Below are 22310 nucleotides of genomic sequence, written 5' to 3'. Positions count from 1 at the left end.
TGTACCTGGCTGAGTTTCCAGCCGCCTGCAGGGTCCAGCTGTTCTCTGTGTGCACTTCCCCCCCCCCCCGACCTTGCAGCTTCCCAGAGCCCCCATCCGGGCTGCCTGTACTGGGGGGGGGAAGGGGGCTTAGCCCTGGCCTTCCACTGCCTATGACAGTAACAATAACTAATTAAGATTTCATAGATTTCAGAGACATTAGGGCTGGAAGGGACCTTGTAAGATCATTGGGTCCAGCCCCCTGCCCAAGGGGCAGAAAGTCAGCTAGGGTCAAAGGATCCCAGCAAGATAGGCATCCAAATGTTTCTTGAAAGTGCCCAGAGTAGGTGCTTGCATCACTTCTGGGGGGGAGTCTATTCCAGGCCTTGATGGCTTGGACAGCGAAGAAGTTTTTCCTTATGTCTTTCAGGTGTTTGTGACCACTGGTCCTCCTTGTTTTCCCTTGGGGTGCTCTGGTGAACAAGCGTTTCCCCAGATCCTGATGCACGCCCCTTATGTACTTATAGGCTGCCATCAAGTCATCCCTGAGCCTATGCTTTTCTGGGCTAAAGAGTCCCATGGCTCTCAGCCTCTCTTCATAAGGCCTTCTCTCTTGCCCTCTGATCATGCATGTGGCTCTCCTCTGGACTCTCTTATGCTTCTCCACATCCTTTCTTCATTGTGGAGCCCAGAATTGGATGCAATACTCCAGCTGTGGCCTCACCAAGGCTGAGTACAGTGGGAGGATGACTTCCTGAGTCATGCTTGAGATGCATCGGTAGATGCAAGCCAGTTTTATTCGCTTTGCCAACTGCGATATCACATTGGTGGCTCATGTTCATCTTGTGGTCAGTCATGACCCCCAAGTCTCTTTCAACCATGGTGCTAGTGAGTATAGCACTGCTGAGCCTACAAGTGTGATGCAGTTTTTTTTCCCTGAGCTGGAGCATCTTGCATTTCTGTGTATTGAATGTCATCCGGTTTTCCTCCACCCACCTTGCAAGCCTATCGAGGTTGGCCTGGATTACCAACCTATCCTCCAGTGTGGGCACTCTTCCCCATAGTTTGGTGTCATCAGTGAACTTAGCCAGTCCACTTCTAACACCAGAGTCTAGGTCATTTATAAAGACACTGAAGAGTACAGGTCCAAGGAAGGAGCCTTGGGGGACACCACTGATCACTGTCTGCCATGTTTTTTCAGTTCCATCAACTACCACTCTCTAGGTCCAACATTGGAGCCAGTTCCCCAGCTATCAGACTGTAGCATAGTCAAGGCCTCAGTTCCCCAGTTTTTCCATGAGGACATAATGGGACACCAGGTCAAAGGCTTTTTAAAGTCCAAATATATGATATCAACCTCTTTCCCTTTGTCCACGTGATATGTCACCTGGTCATAGAAGGAAATGGGATTGGTCAGGCAAGACCTGCCCACAACAAATCTGTGCTGGCTATCCCTCAAAATGTTACCTTCTGTTAGCCTATCAGGAATGTTCCCTTTGATAATTTTTTGCAAGACCTTTCCAGGGAATGAGGTCAAACTGATTGGCTTGTAGTTCCTTGGATCTTCCTTCCTCCCTTTCTTGAAGATAGGCCCCACATTGGCCCTCTTCCAATCTTCAGGTGCTTCGCCCAAAAGCCATGAGTTCTCGAATATCCTTGCCAGTGACCATACTATGATGTCTGCCAGTTCCTTTAGCACTCTTGGATGCAGTCTATCCAAACCAGCTGATTTGTGGGAGTCCAGCCTCTCAAGGTGTTCCTCACAAGACCTATGCCAATGGTGGGTGTATATTTACTCTTACCCTAGTCATCCTGCATCTTGTCAGGCAGGGTGGTCCCTTTGGGCTGGTGAAAGACCAATGTAAAGTAATCATTAAGCAGGTTGGCTTTTTCCTGGGTGGCAGTTGTCAGCTGCCCCACTTGGTTTAGCAGGGGTCCAATGATGCCCTTTTTTTCTTTTTTCTTCTTTTTTTTGACTTCCCACGTATCTGAAGGACTTTTTACTGTCCTTGATTTGTGTAGCCAGATGGAGTTCAGTTACAGCTGTGGCTTTCCTAGTTCATTCCCTACAGGTGAGGACCAGTGCAGAATACTCCTCCTTAGTGGTGTTTCCTAGCTTTCATCCTTTATAAACTTCTATTTTTAGAGGTAGGAGGTCCATGAGCTCCCTGCTGAGCCAAAGGGGTTGCTGAGCTCTTTTGTTACCTTTCCTATGGGCTGGGATGGACTTTCCTTGTGCTTTTTGGATTGCTTCCTTAAGGAGTGACCACTCATCTTGAACTCCCCTTCCCATCAAATCATGGTCTCTCAGGGCCTTCTGAGCTTATTAAAGTCAGCTTTCCTAAAGTTGGGGACTTCCGTAATTGCTGACTTACTTGCCAGCTTTGCGTGGATAGTGAAAGTAATCAACTCATGGTCACTTAATACAAATGCTAGCATATAGTAAAGAGAAGCAAACAGACACTGTAGAGATTCTGTAGACTGTAAGGAGGAACTGAAAGACTCCTCATTTCTTGTCCTTATATATGGATATGTAGGCTGCGTCCAGATGAGCGCAGCCTTGTGATATGAGGCACCGCAAACACATTTGCGGCGCCACATACTACACTTTCACATGTTCTCTGCACTGCAAGGGAACGCTGCCCTGCATTTTTTTCCCACACAGGTTTTTCTGACCCCTGTATATCCAGGGGTCAAAAAAACCTGTGGGGGAAAAAAAGCAAAGCAGTGCATACACAGGCAATGCGTGCCACTCAAAAGCACAGCTGGGCCACCCGAAGCCACACTATGACTGCTGGCCAGGCTCCGTACAGCAGAATCTCCACTGTTGCAGCCTCAGGAGGCCCCCAGCACCTCAGGTAAGGTTGCTGGGGCCAGCACAGTGCTGACCCCAGCCTCCCCTACCTTACCCAGGATAACTTGCCATGCACCAAAGCACGTGTGGCATAGGTGCTCCCTGGACGCTGCTGCTACATGTCCCCAGGGAACCAAACGTCCATGCTCATGTCGACATGGCTGTAGAGCTTAAGTTGTGGCCCCAGCCAGCACTATTGTCCAAAAGGAACTGATGATAACACAAAGAGAATGCCTGCATTTCAAGAATGGAATTCACAGTTACCCAAAGACTGGGGTTTTTTGTTTTTGTTTTTTTTACAAAAAATTGTTTTGTAATAACCCTCCCCACAACATCTCTTATATGTCATGTTTTTTAATAAAAATACATATAATTCTACTTCATCCTTTGATCTGACACCAGATAGTCCAATTTTATAAGGAAGTTAAAAGTTAGTGTAAAAGTGCTAATAGTCAATATAATTTCAAGAAATAAAATCAGTACCTCACAGTACTTTTATTTTAGTCCTGGGCACCAGATTAAACCTTAGATTTTCTACATCCATATGACCACTTCCTGTAGGGGAAGGAGATCCAATTTTACGTACCCACACTGGTGTTTCCTACAACAAGAGGTGCTTTTGGATACTTGGCTTTCAGCTCTAGTAGCTCTTTTAAACTAACAGGAGAAATCCATGTAGTTCTTTCCCCATGGAAAACTAGAGTTCTTTTTTGCTGGTCTTTCACCATTAGCTGTAGAGGAAGGAATAATGATTTAGAACTTGTTCCGAGAGAAAATATCCAGGTATTAAACTATTCATTTAGCAAAGTAACAGAACAGGTGTAAAGAAACAAGATAACAGGGTTCTGTAAACAGAAGGGTCAGGTTCTGCCTTCTGATACATATACAAATATGCAGATTTAAAACAGTGGAACCGTCTGAGGTCATACTCCTCAGCATGTAGGTTTTCAGTTTTGTTAATCTTACAATTAGGAGATGCAAAGAGGTGTCTTCTAATACATAAGAGAGTTCTCTGAAATATTTAGAGTGCAAAGCACAAACCTTATTCTTTTATTCAAGAACACGCTCCTTTCTTCACTAGTTACATAAGCTTGATCTTACCAGTAGCTTAGGTGGAAATATTAATTCCTGAGTTGAGTCCCAGGGCTGGAATTCATCTGTAGCAAACAATTTTGTGCACATCTAAAGGGAAAAATATTTTCACTGATTAAGAGATTTAAAGAAAAATAAACTTTTCAGTTAGATAGGAAGAACATAATCACAATGTCAGGGATTTACATCGGATTTGAACAGAAATGGTCATGTTCTTACAAGATTATTACCTAATGCTGTCCACAATCTATATCAGTAGTTCCCAACCTTTTTTTGGTGTGGGCCACTCCTGGGAGCAGAGTGTGGCAGCAGCCCATGGGTCGGGGCAGGGGAACTCCCGGTACATGGCGCAGCTTGTCCTTTGCATGCAGCGCCGCTGGCATTGCCCCTGCAACCCTCATTTGGGTTGCGACCCAACTGCTGATCTATATAATCCTCACACTGGATTATTTTAAGATTTGTATTGTGTTTTATAACAATGAAAAAATAACCCAACATGTATAGAGCTAGATATAGGCTGAAGTAGCCAGAAAAAACACAACTTTCTCTGCAATTTTTTTCTTGTCTCACAAATCCTTCAATGGCCTAGAGCTGGTTCTAGAACAGTGTTGCTGGTGGGCTGGATGGGAAGTGCCCAATCCTTCTGCAGGGTGGATTTGGTAGGACCCAATCTGGATGTGCAGAGGAGGCAGCCTGGCCCTGATCGAGCCTTGCAGTGGGAGGGGGCTTGGGCCAGCTGTAATCTGGCCCCATGGGAGGGCAAGTGGCTGTGACCTGGCCCTGAGCCAGCCCTGCGGGGGGGATGGGGTGTGGCCTGTAGCCAACCTGGCCTGGCCTGGAAGGGGGCATGGCCTAGCCCCGTGGGGATGGAGGGGAAAAGGGGCTATGGCTCAGCCCTGTGGGAGGAAGGGGGCATGTCCCAGCTCCAACCTGGCCAAGTGGAAGGAAGGGGCAGTGTCCCAGCCCTATGGGGGAGGCCCAGCCCTGTGGGGAGAAGGGGCTGCAGCCCAGCCCCAACCAGGTAGCCTGGAGGGAAGGGCCCACCTGAGACCCATCCAACAGGGCTTGGAATTTTGGTGGTGGGAAGAGGTGGCATTACTGCCATTGCTCCTTCTCTGCTAAATTTCCCAACCCATTGGGAACACTGCAGGCTAGTTCCAAGGCTCCGTGGACCATATATGGCCTGTGGGCCGGAGGTTATGAGCACCCCTGTTCTAGGTCATCTGACTTCCTAGATTTAGATAGCTAGGCAAAATCAGAGCGAATGAGCCAACTCTGTGTTCTGTTTCCAGCTCACAGAAACAGCCTTTCAGAATTACTTGCAGTTAGGTATATCTTATAGTAACTTGGCCTAAGACATGATCAAGCTGCTCTAAGACACGTGAGAGACTGAACTCACGTCTAACAGGACCTAGATGTTAGCAGTGTTCCCTCGAAGGAGTAGTGGTCCGTGAGTGCGCCGCTTTGGTCCGTGAGTGTGCCACTTTGGTCCGTGAGTGTGCCACTTTGGTCCCACCGCCCCCTTTCAGTGCAGCATGGGACACTTACTGAAGGTAAGCTGCTCACTCCTCACCCAGGACAGGCAGTGGGGGCTGGTGTGGGCTCAGCTGGCTCTGGGGAACTGCTCCACTCCCCTGCATCACCTCAGGGAGCAAGGAGGCACATAGTGTCAGGGCTGGGGAGTGGAGCAGTTCCCCGGAGCCGGTGGATCCCGTGGAGCAGATCCCTGGAGCTGGCAGAGCCTCACTCAGGGCAGGCAGCGGCTCCTCCCCAAGGTGAGGCAAGGCAGGGATGGAGGCTGGGGCTGGTGGCTGGCGTGGCCTCTGCTGGCTCTGGGGAACTGCTCCACAGGCTCTGCCAGCTCCGGGGAAGTGCTCCACTCCCAGCCCTGATGCCACGTGCCTCTTCACTCCCCGAGGCGATGTGGGGGAGCAGAGCAGTTTCCTGGAGCCAGCAGAGCCCATGCCAGGCTTCAGCCCCCGTCCCTGCCTTGCCTCTGCCTCACCTTGGGGAGGAGCTTACCTTCAGTAAGTGTCCCACGCTGCAGCCCAGCTCCTCTCCCAGCAGGTACGCAGCCTTTAAAAGTTTGTGCGCAGCAAGACTTTTACTTGTGTGGCCACAAAGATGACATACAGCAGCCATTTTTTTGCCCCAGATCAGATCACCCCTAAACACCAGATCAGATTCATCACTTCTTTTATAAATTCTAAGATAATTTACACCATTCGCTTAATAGACTTTTACTGTCCAAATCTTAATTAAAGTGAAGTTGACTTCTGTGCAAGGTGCTTTGCCCCACTTAAATGAAAAAATAAAGAAAAATATTTTCTTTTCTGTTGTTTTGCATACTGCTTGTATAAACAACACTAGTCAGTAAAAAACAGGGTTTTTTAAAACTAATGGTTACCTTTTAATAGGAAGTATGTGATACAGTTAAATTTTTATGGTCCCTATGTAGTGGGATGAAATTTTCCATAAATAACTACATCATCTATGGAAGCGGCCCATTAAATTATTACAGGCATTATCTATTACACAATATTGATTCAACATGCGGGTTTTGGTCATTTCAGAAAAAATGTTTCTCAAAAAATCACCCAAGTCATGATTTTGCTTTTTGTCAGAAGACAGACTTTTTTTTGAGGTTGATATGTGGAAATAAAAAGGCTGTTAAAAGTATGGAAGATCCACCCTTTCAGGTATAAGAAAATTTACAGCTAAGTACAACAGTGGCATTAAGCAGATGCAAGTAAAAGGAGGAGATCCTCAGTAATATTTAGTGGAATCCTTCTGTTGCCTCTTAACATTTTTGGCACAAAGAGACAGATTGCTAAAATTTGTAAAATTGTGGCAAGTCAAAACAAGAACCCCCACAAAACACAAAGCTTTATCTTACAATACTTTAAAAAAGGTGCTCACAATTCTTGTCAATCCTTAGTATCTTTAAAAATATATTTTTTAAGTTCCGTGATGCAGTGATCACCATGAAAATCTTATCTTCTCCCTATTTATCATTATGATATACCCATAGTAAGTATAAGGTAACCACAGAAAATACCACAGTCAGATTTATTATTTGAAACTGGCAATTATAAATATATTGGTGGGGCCACTGAATGAACCCATATGTACACTCTTGAGAAATTATTTGTTTTGATCTACTTTAAACCGCATTCTCAGAGGGTTGTTTTCTCCTGCTCCTTTATGAAATCCTAAATGATATGTGGTAAGTCTTCAGGATTTTTTTTGGCATGTTTTCTCAATAAGGTCCTGAATTTGTAAACAAATCCACTAGGCTTAGGCAGACTCTGCGCTAGCACACCTTTTTGGTTGTTCAACTAAGCTGTTGTACAGCATCTCACATTACATGGCAATTTTGGATTCATTGCAGTTGCCTCTCCGAGATTCCTACTTCTTTACACTTTACAAATAAAGAACAATTAATAATTCATGTAGTATAAATGTAAAAATAGAATTGAAGACAAATGGAACAAATATGACATACTTCTTTACCCTTCCCAGAAAGCAGTAGGTTTTCTTTTAGGTCCAAGCAACATTTTTCATTCTCTCTAATTTTACAGCAGTCCAAGTCCTAAAGAAGTAATTAACAATTCACTTCCATTTAATACAGCAAGACACTTCTGCTAACAAACCTTAAATGAATCAGCAAGTATTCATGCTTTCAGCTAGTGTCCTATTTGGCTCTAACCTAACTGTATAAAAGAACTCCCACTATTTAATATTTCACATGCAAAGACATACAGTTAAATACCAATCTCTCAAAATGAGGGAATTCCAAAGCTAACACTGCCAAATTTCACACACTATATATTTTAACAATCAATATATTAGCATCAGTTACACAAAAACTCATATTTAGTTATCAAAAAAGTCAGCTTCAGGTAGAATGTAAGAATGGAAAAAGGTAAATGTTTTAAAGATTATAAAGCCTGGGAGTTGTAACTTACACTATATTGAAATATTGACAGTAGTGGGTGTGACTGACCATCCACTAGTGACAATACAAGAAATGTTACTAATATTTAAAGTCTGTCATATGAAAATAAAGGGCAACATATAGCATATCCAAAATAAAGGTTCACAGAAACATAGTTGTGCAATTAAGAACAAATCCACTGAACTTACTTCTACTTACTTTACAAAAAGTCTTACATGCATCAATTATTGGCCTGTAGCCAGTGCAACGGCATAAATTTCCTGATATAAGAACAAACAATTAAGAGAGTCCAATTAATATATTTTCCATATTAAAATAACGGGATGCATAAAAATTTAACAAAACCCAAAGCAGAGAAGTTGTGGCTTTCCAGTGTGTTCAAAACTTCAATAGAGTGTATAATACTGCCCTCCTCCCCGATGATCAATATTTGGATCTGAAGTCAGGAACTCCTGTTGTGTTTGCCCTACATTTGTCAGGTACATCAAGCTGTGGAAAGGTCCTCCATCTGAACAGAATAATCAGAATGGGGAACAGGAGACAAGGAAGGAAGCACCCATAAAAGATATGTCTGTCTTGATAGAGAGGGGACTCTCTTTTAAAGCTCAGAAGTCCCAGGAACTATGAACCATCCCAAAAAGAGAGAGAGAGAGAGCAGCAGGGCTTCTCAGTGAGAAGAAACTTCAACCACCTGGTAACTGATGAATTTGAAAATCCAGAGAGGTCCCTTCCAACCAGTGTTTACACACTGGTCCTCTAAGGAAACATCTAGGAATAGGCGAGAGTATAGGCATTTTAAGGTCCCTCTGGAACCAATCACAACATATGGTTAATTAATATGTTGACCTTTTACTGATCACTTGGATTATCATTTTAATCAGAAGGCTTTCCTCCAACTCTGCTCAGAAGTGCATCTAGATTCTACTTCCTGCTGTCGGCACTTAGCTCTCTTCCTGTGTGACTTTCTTTACATTTTCTTCAACATGACTAGTGTCTACTGTATTAAATAAACTATTAATCTTTTAAATTCACATTGTAATGCTTGCTGTGACATGTTACTTTAATAAGAACTTACCAGCCAGTGCTTCAGATATCTGCTCCATAGTGGGTTCAGGGTGATTTCTCAGTAATGCATATATGGACATAACCATTCCAGGGGTGCAGAAACCACACTGAGAGCCATGGCATTTGGCAATCCTTTCCTAAAACAAGATAAGATAGGCCCTGGTTTCACAGTGCAGCAATACTGAATTTTTGTGGGGTACTTTCAGAAGCAATCTTATTTATGTTTTGAGGAGGGGAGTGAGGGGTACCAGTGGTGCAAGGGGCTGGGGGTCAGGAGTAGGCAATGAGAGCATTGCCTACTCATTAACACACAAAGCGCCTAATGCAGTTTTATTCTTTACAAGAAAACACTTCAAAAGCAGCATGCTTGGAAGCATTCTAAAACACCAGAGATAAAGTGGGGTGTATTAGTGATGAACACTGACTTCAATCTTGATTGTAGACTACACACGCAAACAGAACATGCTTTGCCCAGAAACCTCTGAAAGTAAAACATGAGAGCTGTTCTACCATACACAATGGGTCTTGAACCAAGGGCTGTCTGAGCAGGGCCAATAATCAGGTGATTGTCTGCCCTGAGGGCCCCAAGACTGTCTGAGAAGGTCCAGTCCCTGGACCGCCCTAACTTTCGAATCAGGACTGTTCACTGAGACTGTGGCACCCAGCTTTGAACTTGTCAGAGAGAGTAAGGGGTGCCCAAGATAATAATCCCAGGCTCCCCCTGTACTGGCAAATAGTAGCAGTGGAATAGGGATCTGATCCCCAGTCCCAAAATTTTGTCTCCTGCCATGCATATGTGGAATTACAGGAGGCATGATTGCTGGGATCAGGGATCAGATCCCATCACATCATTAAATGAACGTGTGCCAGGGCACAGCAAGACACATACTTACCTGAACTGGGTGAATTCTTGATTTTATGCTTCCAATACCTTCCACAGTGGTAACGGCAGCACCATAAAGACAACAGATGGGAATCAGGCAAGCATTGGCAGAATAATGTCTTCAGAATGTAAAGGAGAATCAGAGACATATATATAGGACGGGTGATCGTTTTCTATGACAAAGCTTGGTACAATACAGTGTCCATACAAAAATTACACTCTGTATTCCCAACAATTTGATGTATTTTTAAATATTTTTACTTAAAAATTCTACGTCACCATAAAATACAGTCAACACAACAGTCATTTAGCCCTATATCAGCAATGTCTAATCAATGATTCTAGGGAATGTCACCAAACATGAATATGAGCATAGCTCATTGTTGTAAGAACTGCTTTCCTTTACAAGGTTAAAAATCTTAATTACATCAATTTATGATTTTTTTTAAATGTATAAAGGATACCGTATCTTCTTGGAAATTGGCTCGTATGTTGATATCATCACAGTGCAAGCTCCACAGCTACCTGTCCCACAGCCATATTTTGTTCCTGTAAGATGGACTGAAAGAACTACAGATAAGGAAGAAGGAGCCATGTGTTCTTGTTTAATACAATTTTGTTCAATTTGCCCAGATGTGTAAAGACAGACTGGAGTCTCTTACTTGGATCAAATTAGCTTTGAATTGAGTGACCAAAACAAAGATTAGATATTGACTGAATGAGAACTAGACATTTCTTTCTAAAGCTAAATGATTTTATAGCAAACAAAATGACAGCAGTTGACATGCTGTCAACATTTTTTTTGCCAATGGCAGGGTAGAACTAACTTGGATGCTCAAAGGTTTTCTTCAGTTGCTAAGCATTAAGGGCAAGTGTTTATATTTTCCTAAATTAAGGTAGTTATTTTGTAGGGACAGTGCATAGGCTTAGAACTGCTCAGACAAATAACACAAAGCCTGTAATATAAATGCAATATGTAGGACCCATTTTCATGGAAGACTGTAAATAAACCATAAATTCTGCAGCACTGAGTTTTGTTCAGAGTTTGGCAGTATCATCTATTTCAAGTTATTTGCTCTGAGAGATGGAGAAAATTATTATTCAGATGTCCTGAATTTAATTAAAAAGGACTCGGGTAATGCTGCTTACTACTTGCTCAGCTCACATGGAGCAGTTTCAAGGATCTGAGCCAGGGGCGATCAAATAGCATTTAACAATGGAACAAGAAAAAAAAAATCAATGAACAAGAATTATATTAATAAAACAACCAAAGATCTATGAATTACAGTTATTTAGAGAGTGTGAGTTTGTAGTACAGGAGCAAACATGCTCCTTTATGCTAATAATCATTAACTCATTAATTCATTTATGCTAATAATTGAATAGCAGTTAGCTCAACAAGGCTGGTATCTGTAGTACTCTGTGTGTTCTGCATTTAAGTGAAGATACTAATGTACTGGTGTTACAAAAAGCAAGTCAAGAACCCAAAGTTGTTACAAATCCTATCACTCTGAAGGGAAGTGTCACCTAAATTGAAGTGTAAGTATTGTTTATATGTTTTAGGTTGTAACTGATCAGTTCATTTCTCTTAAATAAAATACTTTATAAGTGCAGCATGTTTTTAATGGCTGGGACATAAGGCTAGAGAACAGCTCCTTCACTCCAATCCTTCTTCCTTAGAGAAAAAGGGATTCAGTTTAATAAAGGTAAACCCTAAACTAAAATCAGCCCACTGATCTTGATCTGTTCCCTGTTAAAGGGTATATCACAGAAGTTTGTTTATCCACTGGATAGATCAGAACCCTATCACTACTAGGCCCCGCTACAGAAAGGATGTGAACAAGTTGGGGAGTCTAGAGGAGGGCAGTGAAAATAGTTAGGGGGCTGAGGCACATGATTTATGAGGAGAGGCTGAGGGAGAAGACCAAGAGGGGGTTTGATAACAGCTTTCATAGATTCATAGATTCATAGATTAAGGGTCGGGAGGGACCTAGTAGATCTTCTAGCCCGACCCCCCGCCAGGGCGGGAGAACAACAAAAAACCCCAAAAAGAGAAACGGGACTCAAACGAGTCCAGCCAGGTAGGCATCCAGCCTCTTCTTAAAGACCCAAAGGAGGGTGGTGAAGCACTGGAACGGGTTACCCAGAGAGGTAGTGGAATCTGCATCCTTGGAGGTTTTTAAGGCCTAGCTCAACAAAGTCTGGGCTGGAATGATCTAGTTGGGGATGGTCCTTCTTTGAGCAGGGGGTTGGATTAAATGACTTCCCAAGGTCCCTTCCCACCCTAAACTTCTATGATTCTATGATTCTAACTCCAATTTGACTGTAACTACTAATGTATCTATATTGCCACTCCTCCTGCCATGGTGTCCTTTTCTGAAAGAATGTACTGCTTGGCCCATTATTACATCGTTGGTATATCTACATGGCAGAGAGACCTGGGGTTCAGCTTGCCAGCCCAGGGCTGCTCTGACTAGGATCAATGTGCTGCAGAGGAGCCAGCAGCTGACATCAGTTCTCTATGTGATCTTGATTCTTATAAACTACATATTACTTACTGCAATGAAGCACCCTCATGCTCCAGCCATCCATGTCAGCATCTACACATGGGCTGCTGACAAAAAATTGACAAGTACTACCTTGCTGTGGAGTTTATTAGTTTCCTCAGTCCTAATAGGGATGCAGGTGTAGATGCTGAGACATTTACTGTAGAGCTAATTTGTCAACTCCGCAGTAAACATTAGGGCTGTGTGAAGCTTCAGGTGCTGATTCCATTTGGAGGAGATTCGGCCCGATTCTGTGGCCAAATCTCTGAATGCTAATTGAATCAGGAGACCAATACAAAGGTCTGAATTGATTCAGAAAAGATTCCAAGAGCTTCAGAGATTCGGGCAGTCCCCAGGAGATAGCTGCAGCACGGAGCTGGAGCTAGACTCCATGCTGGTAAGTAGGGGGGCGGGGGTTGGAAAAAGGGGGAGGGGACCCCTGCCAGGCCCCATCCCCTGCCTGCTCCCCCAGCCCCCCTGAGCGCCCCATGATCACCCTCCCAGCCCCCAACCCCCAATGGCTGCCCTGCCTGACCCCAGCTCCTGGCCCTTTAAAAAAAAAAAAGTCCGTATTTCCCAGCTCCTGCCAGGCAGAAGGGTAATTTCTGCTGGCCCCCACTGCCCCGCTCTGCATGGGGGGCTCTGCCATGAGCCTCCCAACCCCCGCCTGTTCTCCCAGCCCCACCTCACAGCTGCCCCGCCCAGCCCCAGCTCCTGGCTCTTAAAAAAAAAGGCCCGCACTCACTGGATGCTACAGTGGCCGTCAGGGCTTCTGGGAGCTCGTGGCAGAGCCCCCCATGCAGCGCGGGGCAGTGAGGGGCAGCAGGGATCATCCCCACCCCACCTGGCAGCAGTTGGTGAGTCAGGGCTTTTGTTTTTTTGTTATTTTTAAAGAGCCAGGAGCTGGGGCTGTGAGAGTGGGCAGGGGATGGGGGCTTGTGACAGAGCCCCTAAAGCAGTGTGCGGCCATGGGGGCAGTTGGGCTTGCCCTCCCACCTGGCAGCAGCTGGTGAGTAGGGGCTTTTTTTTTTAAAGAGCTGGGAGCTGGGGCCAGGCAGGGCAGTCATTGACGGGGCTGGGAAAGTGGGCAGGGGATGGGGCTGATTCGGAGATTGGGCCAATTCGGCAGCGGCTGAATCTCCAGATTCATTTGGGACAGTGATTCAAATCACCGAATCGAATCACTGCCTCTCAAATTGGCTGAATCCGGATCCAAAGCAAACACCAGCCACTTTGTACAGACATAGTAAATATCTCATGTAAGCATCTACATAAGATGTTTACTGCAGGGCTAATTAGTTTGCATCCTTATTGACTGTAGGACTTTATAGCATTTGTAGTTTTATTTTTAGCTCAGCACTGTGTAATTTCTACCTCCCTTGTCAATTGCCTCTTCCACAAATGATGTATAAATAAATCAGGTATCCAGGCTGTAGTTGTATTGATCTAGAGGCAAAAGGAATTAGAACTCATGGTAGAGGTGATATCTTTTATTAGATCAACTAGATTTTTGCAAAAAAAAAAAAAAAAAATCTTTAATTGCAAGCTTTAAGGCACAAACACCATTCTTCAGACATGGGAGAAAAGACTATAAAAGTTCTCCTGGGTAGAAATGAAAGTTCATATTTCATGGAGTTGAAGGTATGGTAAAATCTCCTGTTTGGAACAGTTCCTTTTATTTGCAGATTAGGTGCAGAGAAAAGTTGGAATAGTCTGTTTACTGCAAAGTTCTTTGGTGGTAAGCAGGATGTATTTATATTTCCTTCTGGTTATGGTATTTCATATTTCACAGTCACTCTTCTGGGCAGACATTTCTTACGTGGTACAGTGTTTCAGACTATTCCAACTTTTCTCTCAGCCTAATCTGCAAATAAAATGAACTGTTCCAAATAGGAGATTTTACCATACCTTCAACTCTCCTATGAAATATGAACTTTCATTTCTACCCAGGAGAACTTTTACAGTTTTTTCTCCTATGTCTAAAGAAGGGTGCTTGTGCCCGAAAGCTTGCAATTAAAGATATTTTTTTTTTGCAAAAGATAAAGTTGGTCTAATGAAAGATATCACCTCTACCATGAATTCTGATTCCTATAAATAAATCTTCATCTGACCGATTTCAGAGGAACCCTGTTTAGATTCCACTGATCTGATAAAACAAAATATTTGAACCAGATCAAGGATGTGGCCACATTTTTCAGTGTGGGGGCTGGAATGACACAGCTGGGGTCAGAGAGGTGTGGGTATTACGACCATTCACACTTCTACCCTCTGCTCAGTTGCAGTGTAGGTGGCAAAAGCCCCCCTTTGCTGGAGCCCATGCCAGCCGACAGAGCTCCTACTCCACCAGAGTCCCAGGCAGCTGACTATGACTCAGCACAGAAACAGCTCTCCCTCCACCAAAGCCCAAGGCAGCTGATTGTGGCCCAGCAAAAGAGAGGCCCCTGCTGCCAAATGGCACCAAAGCCACAGCTCCATATGCCAGATCCAAGGTTCCATGGGCAAGATATGGGTCATGGGCTGTCAGTTGCCAACCCCTGGATTACAGCAAAGCTCCCCTTGTGTAAGTATGCATGTACACACACACAAAACCTCCTCTTCCTTGAAGTACAAAATCGGCCCTTAGATGCAAACAAAGTGCTTGTATGGATTCCAGCATACGCACCTCTATATGCTTAAGAATAGAATTTGACCCAAATAAAAGAAGTCTAAACAGCCGTACCAATGACTATCATCAAATCACATGCTTGCCCAAAAATGCAGCCCTGTAAAGATACAAAGACAGTTCAAAAATAGCACTGGAACTTTTTCATTTCTAAGAGGCAAAAAATGTAGTGTATTGAAATAGTACAAAGAAGCAATCAAGATCACATAGAAAACTGATGTCAGCTGCCTGTCCTATACTTTATGCAACTTTTTCATACATTTGAAAACAACTGTTTCCAAAGTCATTTGCTTGCAAGAATTTGGAATAGAGAAATAACAAGCTTGCACTCAGTATTAATTAAGAATTACTATGCTTATATCTGATCACATTGAAGATATTTCTTAATCTTCTTTCTTCTTTAATGCTTACCATCTTCTTTCTCCAATTCTCCTACTTTTACCTTCTACTTCTTCCTCTCGTATCATTTATGCTTTTCTGAAGAAAAGCAATTTAATCTTCCATGGTTTCAGATAAGTTATATTGAACACAAAAAAGGATACGTCTTTTTCGTAAGTAAGACAACAACATTATTTCAGGATCAGCATTCTTTTCTATTATCTGCAGCATAGAAAAGAAAAAGTATCACAGTATAGCTCACATTGGATTGTCAGAAAGATTTATACTTTGGGTGGGTCAAATTCAATTCACAAGTAACTGCATTACAATGTGTAAACGATCAATGAATAGAATTGCATTCTGGAGAAACTTTGTGACTGTCCTTCACCATATATGATGTGAAAAATCTGAAAGATATTTATGGTCTTTGTAGGTAAGCTAGCTTGATTGCTGTAAGGAGCAATAAGAGCATACTCCCTAAAACTGGGAAAAATACTATTATTCTTCAACAACAGGGCTGCTGCTTCTTCTTTCATATGGCATCAGTATCAACTTCCAAAATTATGAGCTACTGTATTATTGCTCAACCTGTAGATTCCATCTGCCCCATCTGGGTATGTGTAGAGATTGCAGCTTTAATTAAATGCTGTGCTGTTTGTTGGATTCTGCGTTCACACAGGGGGCTATCGAAAGTGTTCATTTTGTGAAGTGTTGTTTTGAAGCATCCGTATCCAGATCTCAGTCTGTTCAGCCAGACCCACACTTCTTTGTCAAAGTCATGCCCAATGGGGGACTCGTTTGGTGTTGGTATTAAATGCTAGGAATAGGAATGTAGGAATAAGTCCAACCTTTCCCAATGGTTGGCCTACTCCGTTCCTGCCCATAGATTCGGTTCAGCACCCCCAACCTCTTCCAAGAGCTTGGGGGCTTCATGTACAAATGGTTTATGACTTTTAAGCTGTGCCCATCTAAGCCAGAGCAATTGCTCCCAAGTGGCTCAGGGCTGGGTGATCCACACTCAGGCTTTATCTACCTCTGGCACTAGTGTCTGCCATGCGCCATTTCCTACGGGATGCTCCTGTTGCTCACCCGCTACGTCTTGTTCTTAAAAGAAGATGCAGGAGGCTCCCATATGACCTGGACTCATTAAGGGGTGCTCTGGATGGACTTCCCTTGGGGTTCCACCTTCCTTATACCCCTTCCAAGTGCCAAAATGTTGGTCTCATGCCACATTGTAGACAGTCTGGACTCCTCTGTGGTCCAGTGTACTGTCTCAAACTGGTTGGGCCAGCCACATATTTTAGGTGAGCTGGCTGATCTGTGCAGCAGCCGTGGGTCCACTAGGGACTGGCAGGAGTTATTTCATGATCACACCCTGCCTAAGAAACCTAACCAATATGGATGAGTGGTCTTGCTCTCTGAGGCCACCCCCTTTGACTGGACAGGCCTTCAGGGCTAACCTTATTCTGTTCCCCAGAGTCCCCAGGAGCTCCTGGCCTCTCAGCTCCAGTCAAGGCAGCAACAGTATGTGGCCCTAGCTTAAGCCCCAGGAGAAATCAATGGAATTTTAATGTAGAAAACAGGGAGAGGATGCCCTTCCTCCCACTCATGCATCCCTGTCAGGCACTGGGCTGTCGGATCCTCAGCCTTTCTCTGTGCCTTGCTCCAAGGCGTTGTCTTCCCAAAAGGCTGTGCTCCCCTCTGGGTTGCCCCTGGCATCTCCAGGATGTAGTACAGCTAGGTGTGCTGGCCAGGAGCCTATAGCTGCCTTGCTGCTGCTGCTTTCCGTCTCTCTGTCCTGCACTGGCTTTTGAAGGCCCTTTCTGGCACCAGCAGATGACATCACACCCTCATGCCACTCCAGCCACACCAAGAGCGAGTTTATAAATTGTGCAGAGGGTGTTGCCCACCATTCTGCATTTTCCACTACTGCACCTGGACCAGGTAAATGGTCTCAGATCATGGCTGTCTCTGGGCCATGTCCCTGAGCTTCCACGTCTTCCTTACCGCCTCTCTGCCCCCGGCACCAGGGTCTCCAGCCCTGTGGGGCTGTCACTCTGCGACATATCCCCCACTTTAAGTTGCCCTAGGGCACTAGTATCATGGGTTCCTGTTTCATACTTGTCAACTGAGTTCCGTCACTTGTGTCATATCCCTTCCTGGGAATTCGGTTTTCACTCCCATACCTGGACAAGAAGTTGGCCACAGTGTTAGTTCTCCCAGGCCGGTGCACTATCTGGAACTTAAAAGGTTGTAAAGGTAAGGGTCCACCTCATTATTTGGGCATTACTGGTCTTGGCATGGCTGAGCCATTGTAGGCGGGCATGATCCATGGCCAATTTGAATTTCTGACCCATGACACAATAGTGGAAGTGCTCAATGGTCCACTGAATGGCCAGACATTCCCTTTCAATAGTGGCATACTGTGTTTCTGCCAGGTGAAGTTTGTGGCTGGCAGACACCACTGGTCTCTCGACACCTGTGTCCTCTTCCATCAACACTGCCCCAACTGCAGAGTCTGAAGTATCGGTCTGTAAAATAAAGGGTTTATCAAAGTCAAGCCTGTGAATCAATACATCCTGGCACAGGGCATCCTTGAGCTTCTCAAAGTTACTGGTCATCTTGGGTGTCCATCGAATAGCTCCCAAACCTCGTCCTTTCAGGGCTTCTGTCAAAGGGGCTGCCAACTCAGAAAAATGTGGCATGAACCGCCAATAATAATTAGTTAAGCCTAGAAAGGGCCACAGTTGTTTGTGGTTGTGAGAGATTTGGAATTCTCGGATACCTTTCACTTTTTCCACCAACGGCTTGATAACCCCTTGCCCTACTTGAAAGCCAAGATATTTTGTTTCCCACATCCCCAATGCACATTTTCAGGGGTTGGCCATCATCCTTAGCTCCACTGACATGGCCTGCAGGGCCCAGATATGTTGGAGCCATGTTTTAGTGAAGATGACAATATCGTCGATGTATGCTGGTGCATACTAGATGTGAGGTGCTAGCACCCAGCCTATCATACGTTGGAACATGGCTGCTGCCCTGAAAAGCCTGAAGGGCTTCTACACAAATTTGTAAAGGCCCCACGGGGTCCTAAATACCATTTTAGCCCAATCCCAGCAGGCTACTGGGATCTGCCAGTAGCCCTTCAATAGATCCAGTGTGGAAATGAAGTGGGAATCCCCGATACATTCCATTAATTCTGTGACGTGGCATCAGGAACATGTTGAAGACCTCTATCTTGTTCAGTCTCCTAAAGTTTACACATAAGCAGAGGGATCCATCTGGCTTAGGCATGGGGACCAGTGGGTTGCGGCAGGGGCTCCACAAAGGCTGGATCACTCCCTGTTCTAACATCTTCCTGAGTTTGTTGTGTACCTTGTTCTGAAGGTGGCGTGGTACTGGCTGCCACCATTCTTGCACTGCCATCCCTTCAGAGGTGCAGATTTTGTGTTGGATGCTGCAGACCCAGCCTGGCTTATCCTGGAAAGTGTCCTGGTAGGCTCATACTAGGGCTAGCATCTCTTTCTTCTGAAGAGGAGTTAACCCCATGCCCATTCTTACTTGTTCTTCCACCCCTATCTTTTCCCCTTTGGGGCTGCACTGAGGCTCTTGCCACTCTCTAAATAGATTCATGTGGCATATTGGTCTTTCCCAATGGTGCCCCAGACAGAGGACTCCCAACTTTATTTTGTTCCTCTGCCCCAGAGTCCTTGGGAGCTCCTAGTCTCTCGGCTCCAGTCAAGGCAGCAACAGTACGTGGCCCTAGCTTAAAACCTCAGGAGAAATCAATGAAACTTAAATGTAGAAAACAGGGAGGAAGTGCCCTTCCTTCCACTCACGTGACCCTGTCGGGTGCTAGGCTGTTGGATCCTCTGCCCTTCTCTCTTCCTTGCTTCAAGGAGCTGTCTCCCCAAAAGGCCATGTTCTCCTCTGGAATGTCCCCGGCATCTCTGGGACGTAGTATGGCCAGGCGTGCCGGCTGAGAGCCTACAGCTGCCTTGTTGATGCTACTTCCCATCTCTGTTTTGTGTTGGCTTTTGAAGGCCCTTCTCAGCACTGGCAGATGATGTCACACCCCCACACCACTCCAGCCACACCAAGAGTGAGCTGATAAAGGGTGCGGGTGGTGTTGCCTGCCATTCCACATTTTTTTTTGCTGCACCTGGGCCAGGTAAGTGGCCTCAGGTCACAGCTCTCTCCAGGCTGTGTCCCCAAGCTTCTGTGTCCTCCTTATCGCCTCTCTGCCCCCAGCACCGGTGTCTCCAATCCCACGGGGCTGTTGCCCTGTGTCATAGGCCTCTGAAGCTTCCATCTGCTTGGGTCATCAGCTAGCAGTTGATAGAGCAGATGATTCATCCTCTCTTGCCTCTATTGCCAGTAATGATGTTAGGGTCTGTCTTATGTCATGTGGTCTAGTGCCCAAGAGTACAGGAACAACAGGGCTGCTAACCTCACAAAAATGGTAGACAGATGTGAGCTAACCTGTAGCTGAACTAGTTAATCATGAGAGAAGCTCTTCAGACAACATAAGATAGCCAATTAAAACTCTTCCTAAAGACTCCCATTTAACTATAGCCTGTGGCTTTAAGTCACAAATCTAGCCTTACAGATTCAGTGCCAGGTTTTAGTGCAAAACTAGTTTAAACAAAAGGTGATAGTAATGTGTCTATCATCACTGCTTTTTTCCTCAATAACTTTTCTGAAATGACTGTTACAACCAAAGGCCAACCGCTCACTAACATGGTTTATACTCCTGTCTTGTTTAACTTGATCACTCAAATCACTAGACCATTTTTTTTTCAGATTACAAAGTATTCCACAAACAATATGTGACGTTCTTGCTAAGACCTAACACACTATGTTCTACATCTACCTTCCTTTTAAATTTCTTCAACAGATGATAGGAGGAAAATCTGAATCAGAAATCTGTTGCACTATATTGATAACAGAGAATGGAGCAGCATACACATATGCATGTAACCTTAAAAAAATCAAACTGCAGTAATAAAACACAGAAATTTTAACTACACAGCAAAAGTGAAAAAAACGGTAATTGTTAGAACTGTGGCTGTGTAGTGGTAATTTGTTACATGTGTGTTGTTTGTACCCAGTGGAATTAGTGAGCATCCTGAGCGACACCCCCAGTGTCTGATCCCAGGACAGCTTTATAATGTAAAAATGGACCATGGAAAATATATTTTAGAAGTAATAGTTGTTGCAAAGAATATGATGCAAAAGTCAATAGGGAACTTGACTGTTGTATTTAAGTATATATACAGGGTAAATTTAAGACAGGAAATAATATTTGTATGAAATAGTCTAATTTTTGTAGTAATACTGTATTATTAAAATAATTGGCATTTTTACTGGACTTACATAGATAGATAGATAAAAATAAACCATTAAAATACTTAGACTTTGTCATGTGCTGGACATGATCATTTTATTGGACACCTGATAGCTCACATGTTTTCTAGTAAAGCTAACACAAAGAAGGCTTGATCATTTCAATACCCACGGACAACTACTGTATTCACAGAAGCATACTCATTTGTAGGTGTAAGCCCTTACACTAAGCAGAAAAATGAGCAATCCCTTCAAAAATCTCAAAATGCAATGAGTTAAATGCATATAGTTTATTGGGAGATGACAAGTTTGACATAATACAATGCGTTATATTGTGTTTCCCTTTGTGTATGGAACTTGCTTAAAAATTTTAGTGCCTCCAATGGTTGTGTCTTTGGATTTTTTGCATGGGTGAGTTTTGTTAATTAGAAGTGGTTCTTTTGTTCTGGTCTGCTTTCCTACTATCTGCCTGTACATTTTGGTGAACAAGCGAAATATCGAAGTAGTACACAATATATTTTAATAAAATAATCTGATTTGTAAATCTGTGCTAAAGTGGTATTAACTTTGTTTATGCTATTTTTAATCCTGCAAAATATAAACTTCTTAAAAAGTCATGCATGTGCTGAAAGAAACAAAACACTTTGCATTTTAAAGAGAGTAAATTAAAAACCATAAATTCTTCTATCATCATGCATTTACTTAGAACATTACTTTTAAAACAAGAACTATTTTAAACAATATTTTTCAAGATTAATGGCTTACTTTCTATATGCAGGAAAGGAAAAACCCATTCCTCTATACTTAAGTGAGCTCAACTACAAAAAAATAACATTCCAAATGACACAACAAACTGATTTAGCCCATATATGAGTACAGCAAAATCAAACAGAATGCTATTTTTTAATAACAAGGCTTGTTTTCAGAGAAGAGCTCTTCTGGCAGAAGAACATATTTTTCATCTGAAGAGTAACTGTAAGTCCACTCTTTCCATCCCTTTCCCTCCAAAACATACCTTTCTTCCATTCACAAAGAAAATCAATTCATCCGACCGTGCAGTTGTGGAGGATGACATTTTAGCACCAGAAAAGTCTAGGTGGTAAAAACAAAACAAATTCACTATACAAGGAGTTGATAAACTAGAGTTCTGATCATCAAATAATTATGCTTGTGTGAGAGACGAGGAGGAGGAGAACATTGGAACAGGGAAGGGAAGAGGGTGGAGACTTGCTGTGGGCAGGCAGTAGGTGGGTGAAGGAGTTCAGGAAAAGACAGAATATCCTGGGTTGTTTTAGGACACTAGTAAAGTAGCCTGGACTTTGCTGGTTGATTCTGTATGCTAGACTGCTCCCAGCACTTGAACTACCTAGTTAAAGCTTACTCAGGTATATACACCATATATTGCAGTCACAAAATTATGGTGTTGAGTAGGAAGAGTAGTCAGGTATAAGCTGGGCTCAGCTAACTAGCTGAGCCCAAGCTAAACTCAATTGATCTTTTAATCAAAACAGACCCTTACTCCCAGACCACTATTCAACTTCTTAAAC

At 43.8% G+C, this 22310-nt stretch overlaps 1 protein-coding gene across 2 annotated transcripts in view; it reads right to left on the bottom strand.

Moving 5' to 3' along the window:
* The window catches only part of LOC109301888 (aldehyde oxidase-like), a 74919-nt gene extending 53054 nt beyond the window's left edge, over positions 1–21865 (bottom strand). For both annotated transcript variants that reach the window (XM_019523188.1, XM_019523189.1), the window contains exons 1-9: positions 21779–21865; positions 15582–15639; positions 10296–10392; positions 9842–9950; positions 8959–9085; positions 8082–8143; positions 7431–7517; positions 3935–4015; positions 3420–3564 (exon numbers count right to left, since the gene is read on the bottom strand). In XM_019523188.1, the coding sequence (XP_019378733.1) occupies positions 3420–3564; positions 3935–4015; positions 7431–7517; positions 8082–8143; positions 8959–9085; positions 9842–9950; positions 10296–10392; positions 15582–15639; positions 21779–21838 (826 nt within the window). In that variant the 5' untranslated portion in view covers positions 21839–21865. The remainder of the gene's footprint in view (positions 1–3419; positions 3565–3934; positions 4016–7430; positions 7518–8081; positions 8144–8958; positions 9086–9841; positions 9951–10295; positions 10393–15581; positions 15640–21778) is intronic.
* Between the last annotated feature and the right edge of the window lie 445 nt (positions 21866–22310).

This window comes from Gavialis gangeticus, unplaced genomic scaffold, assembly GCF_001723915.1.
Source record: "Gavialis gangeticus isolate Ggan-Ray unplaced genomic scaffold, GavGan_comp1, whole genome shotgun sequence".
Taxonomy (NCBI): domain Eukaryota; kingdom Metazoa; phylum Chordata; order Crocodylia; family Gavialidae; genus Gavialis; species Gavialis gangeticus.
The sequence above is the reverse complement of the archived record's forward strand: the minus strand, read 5'-3'. Positions and strand labels throughout refer to the sequence as shown.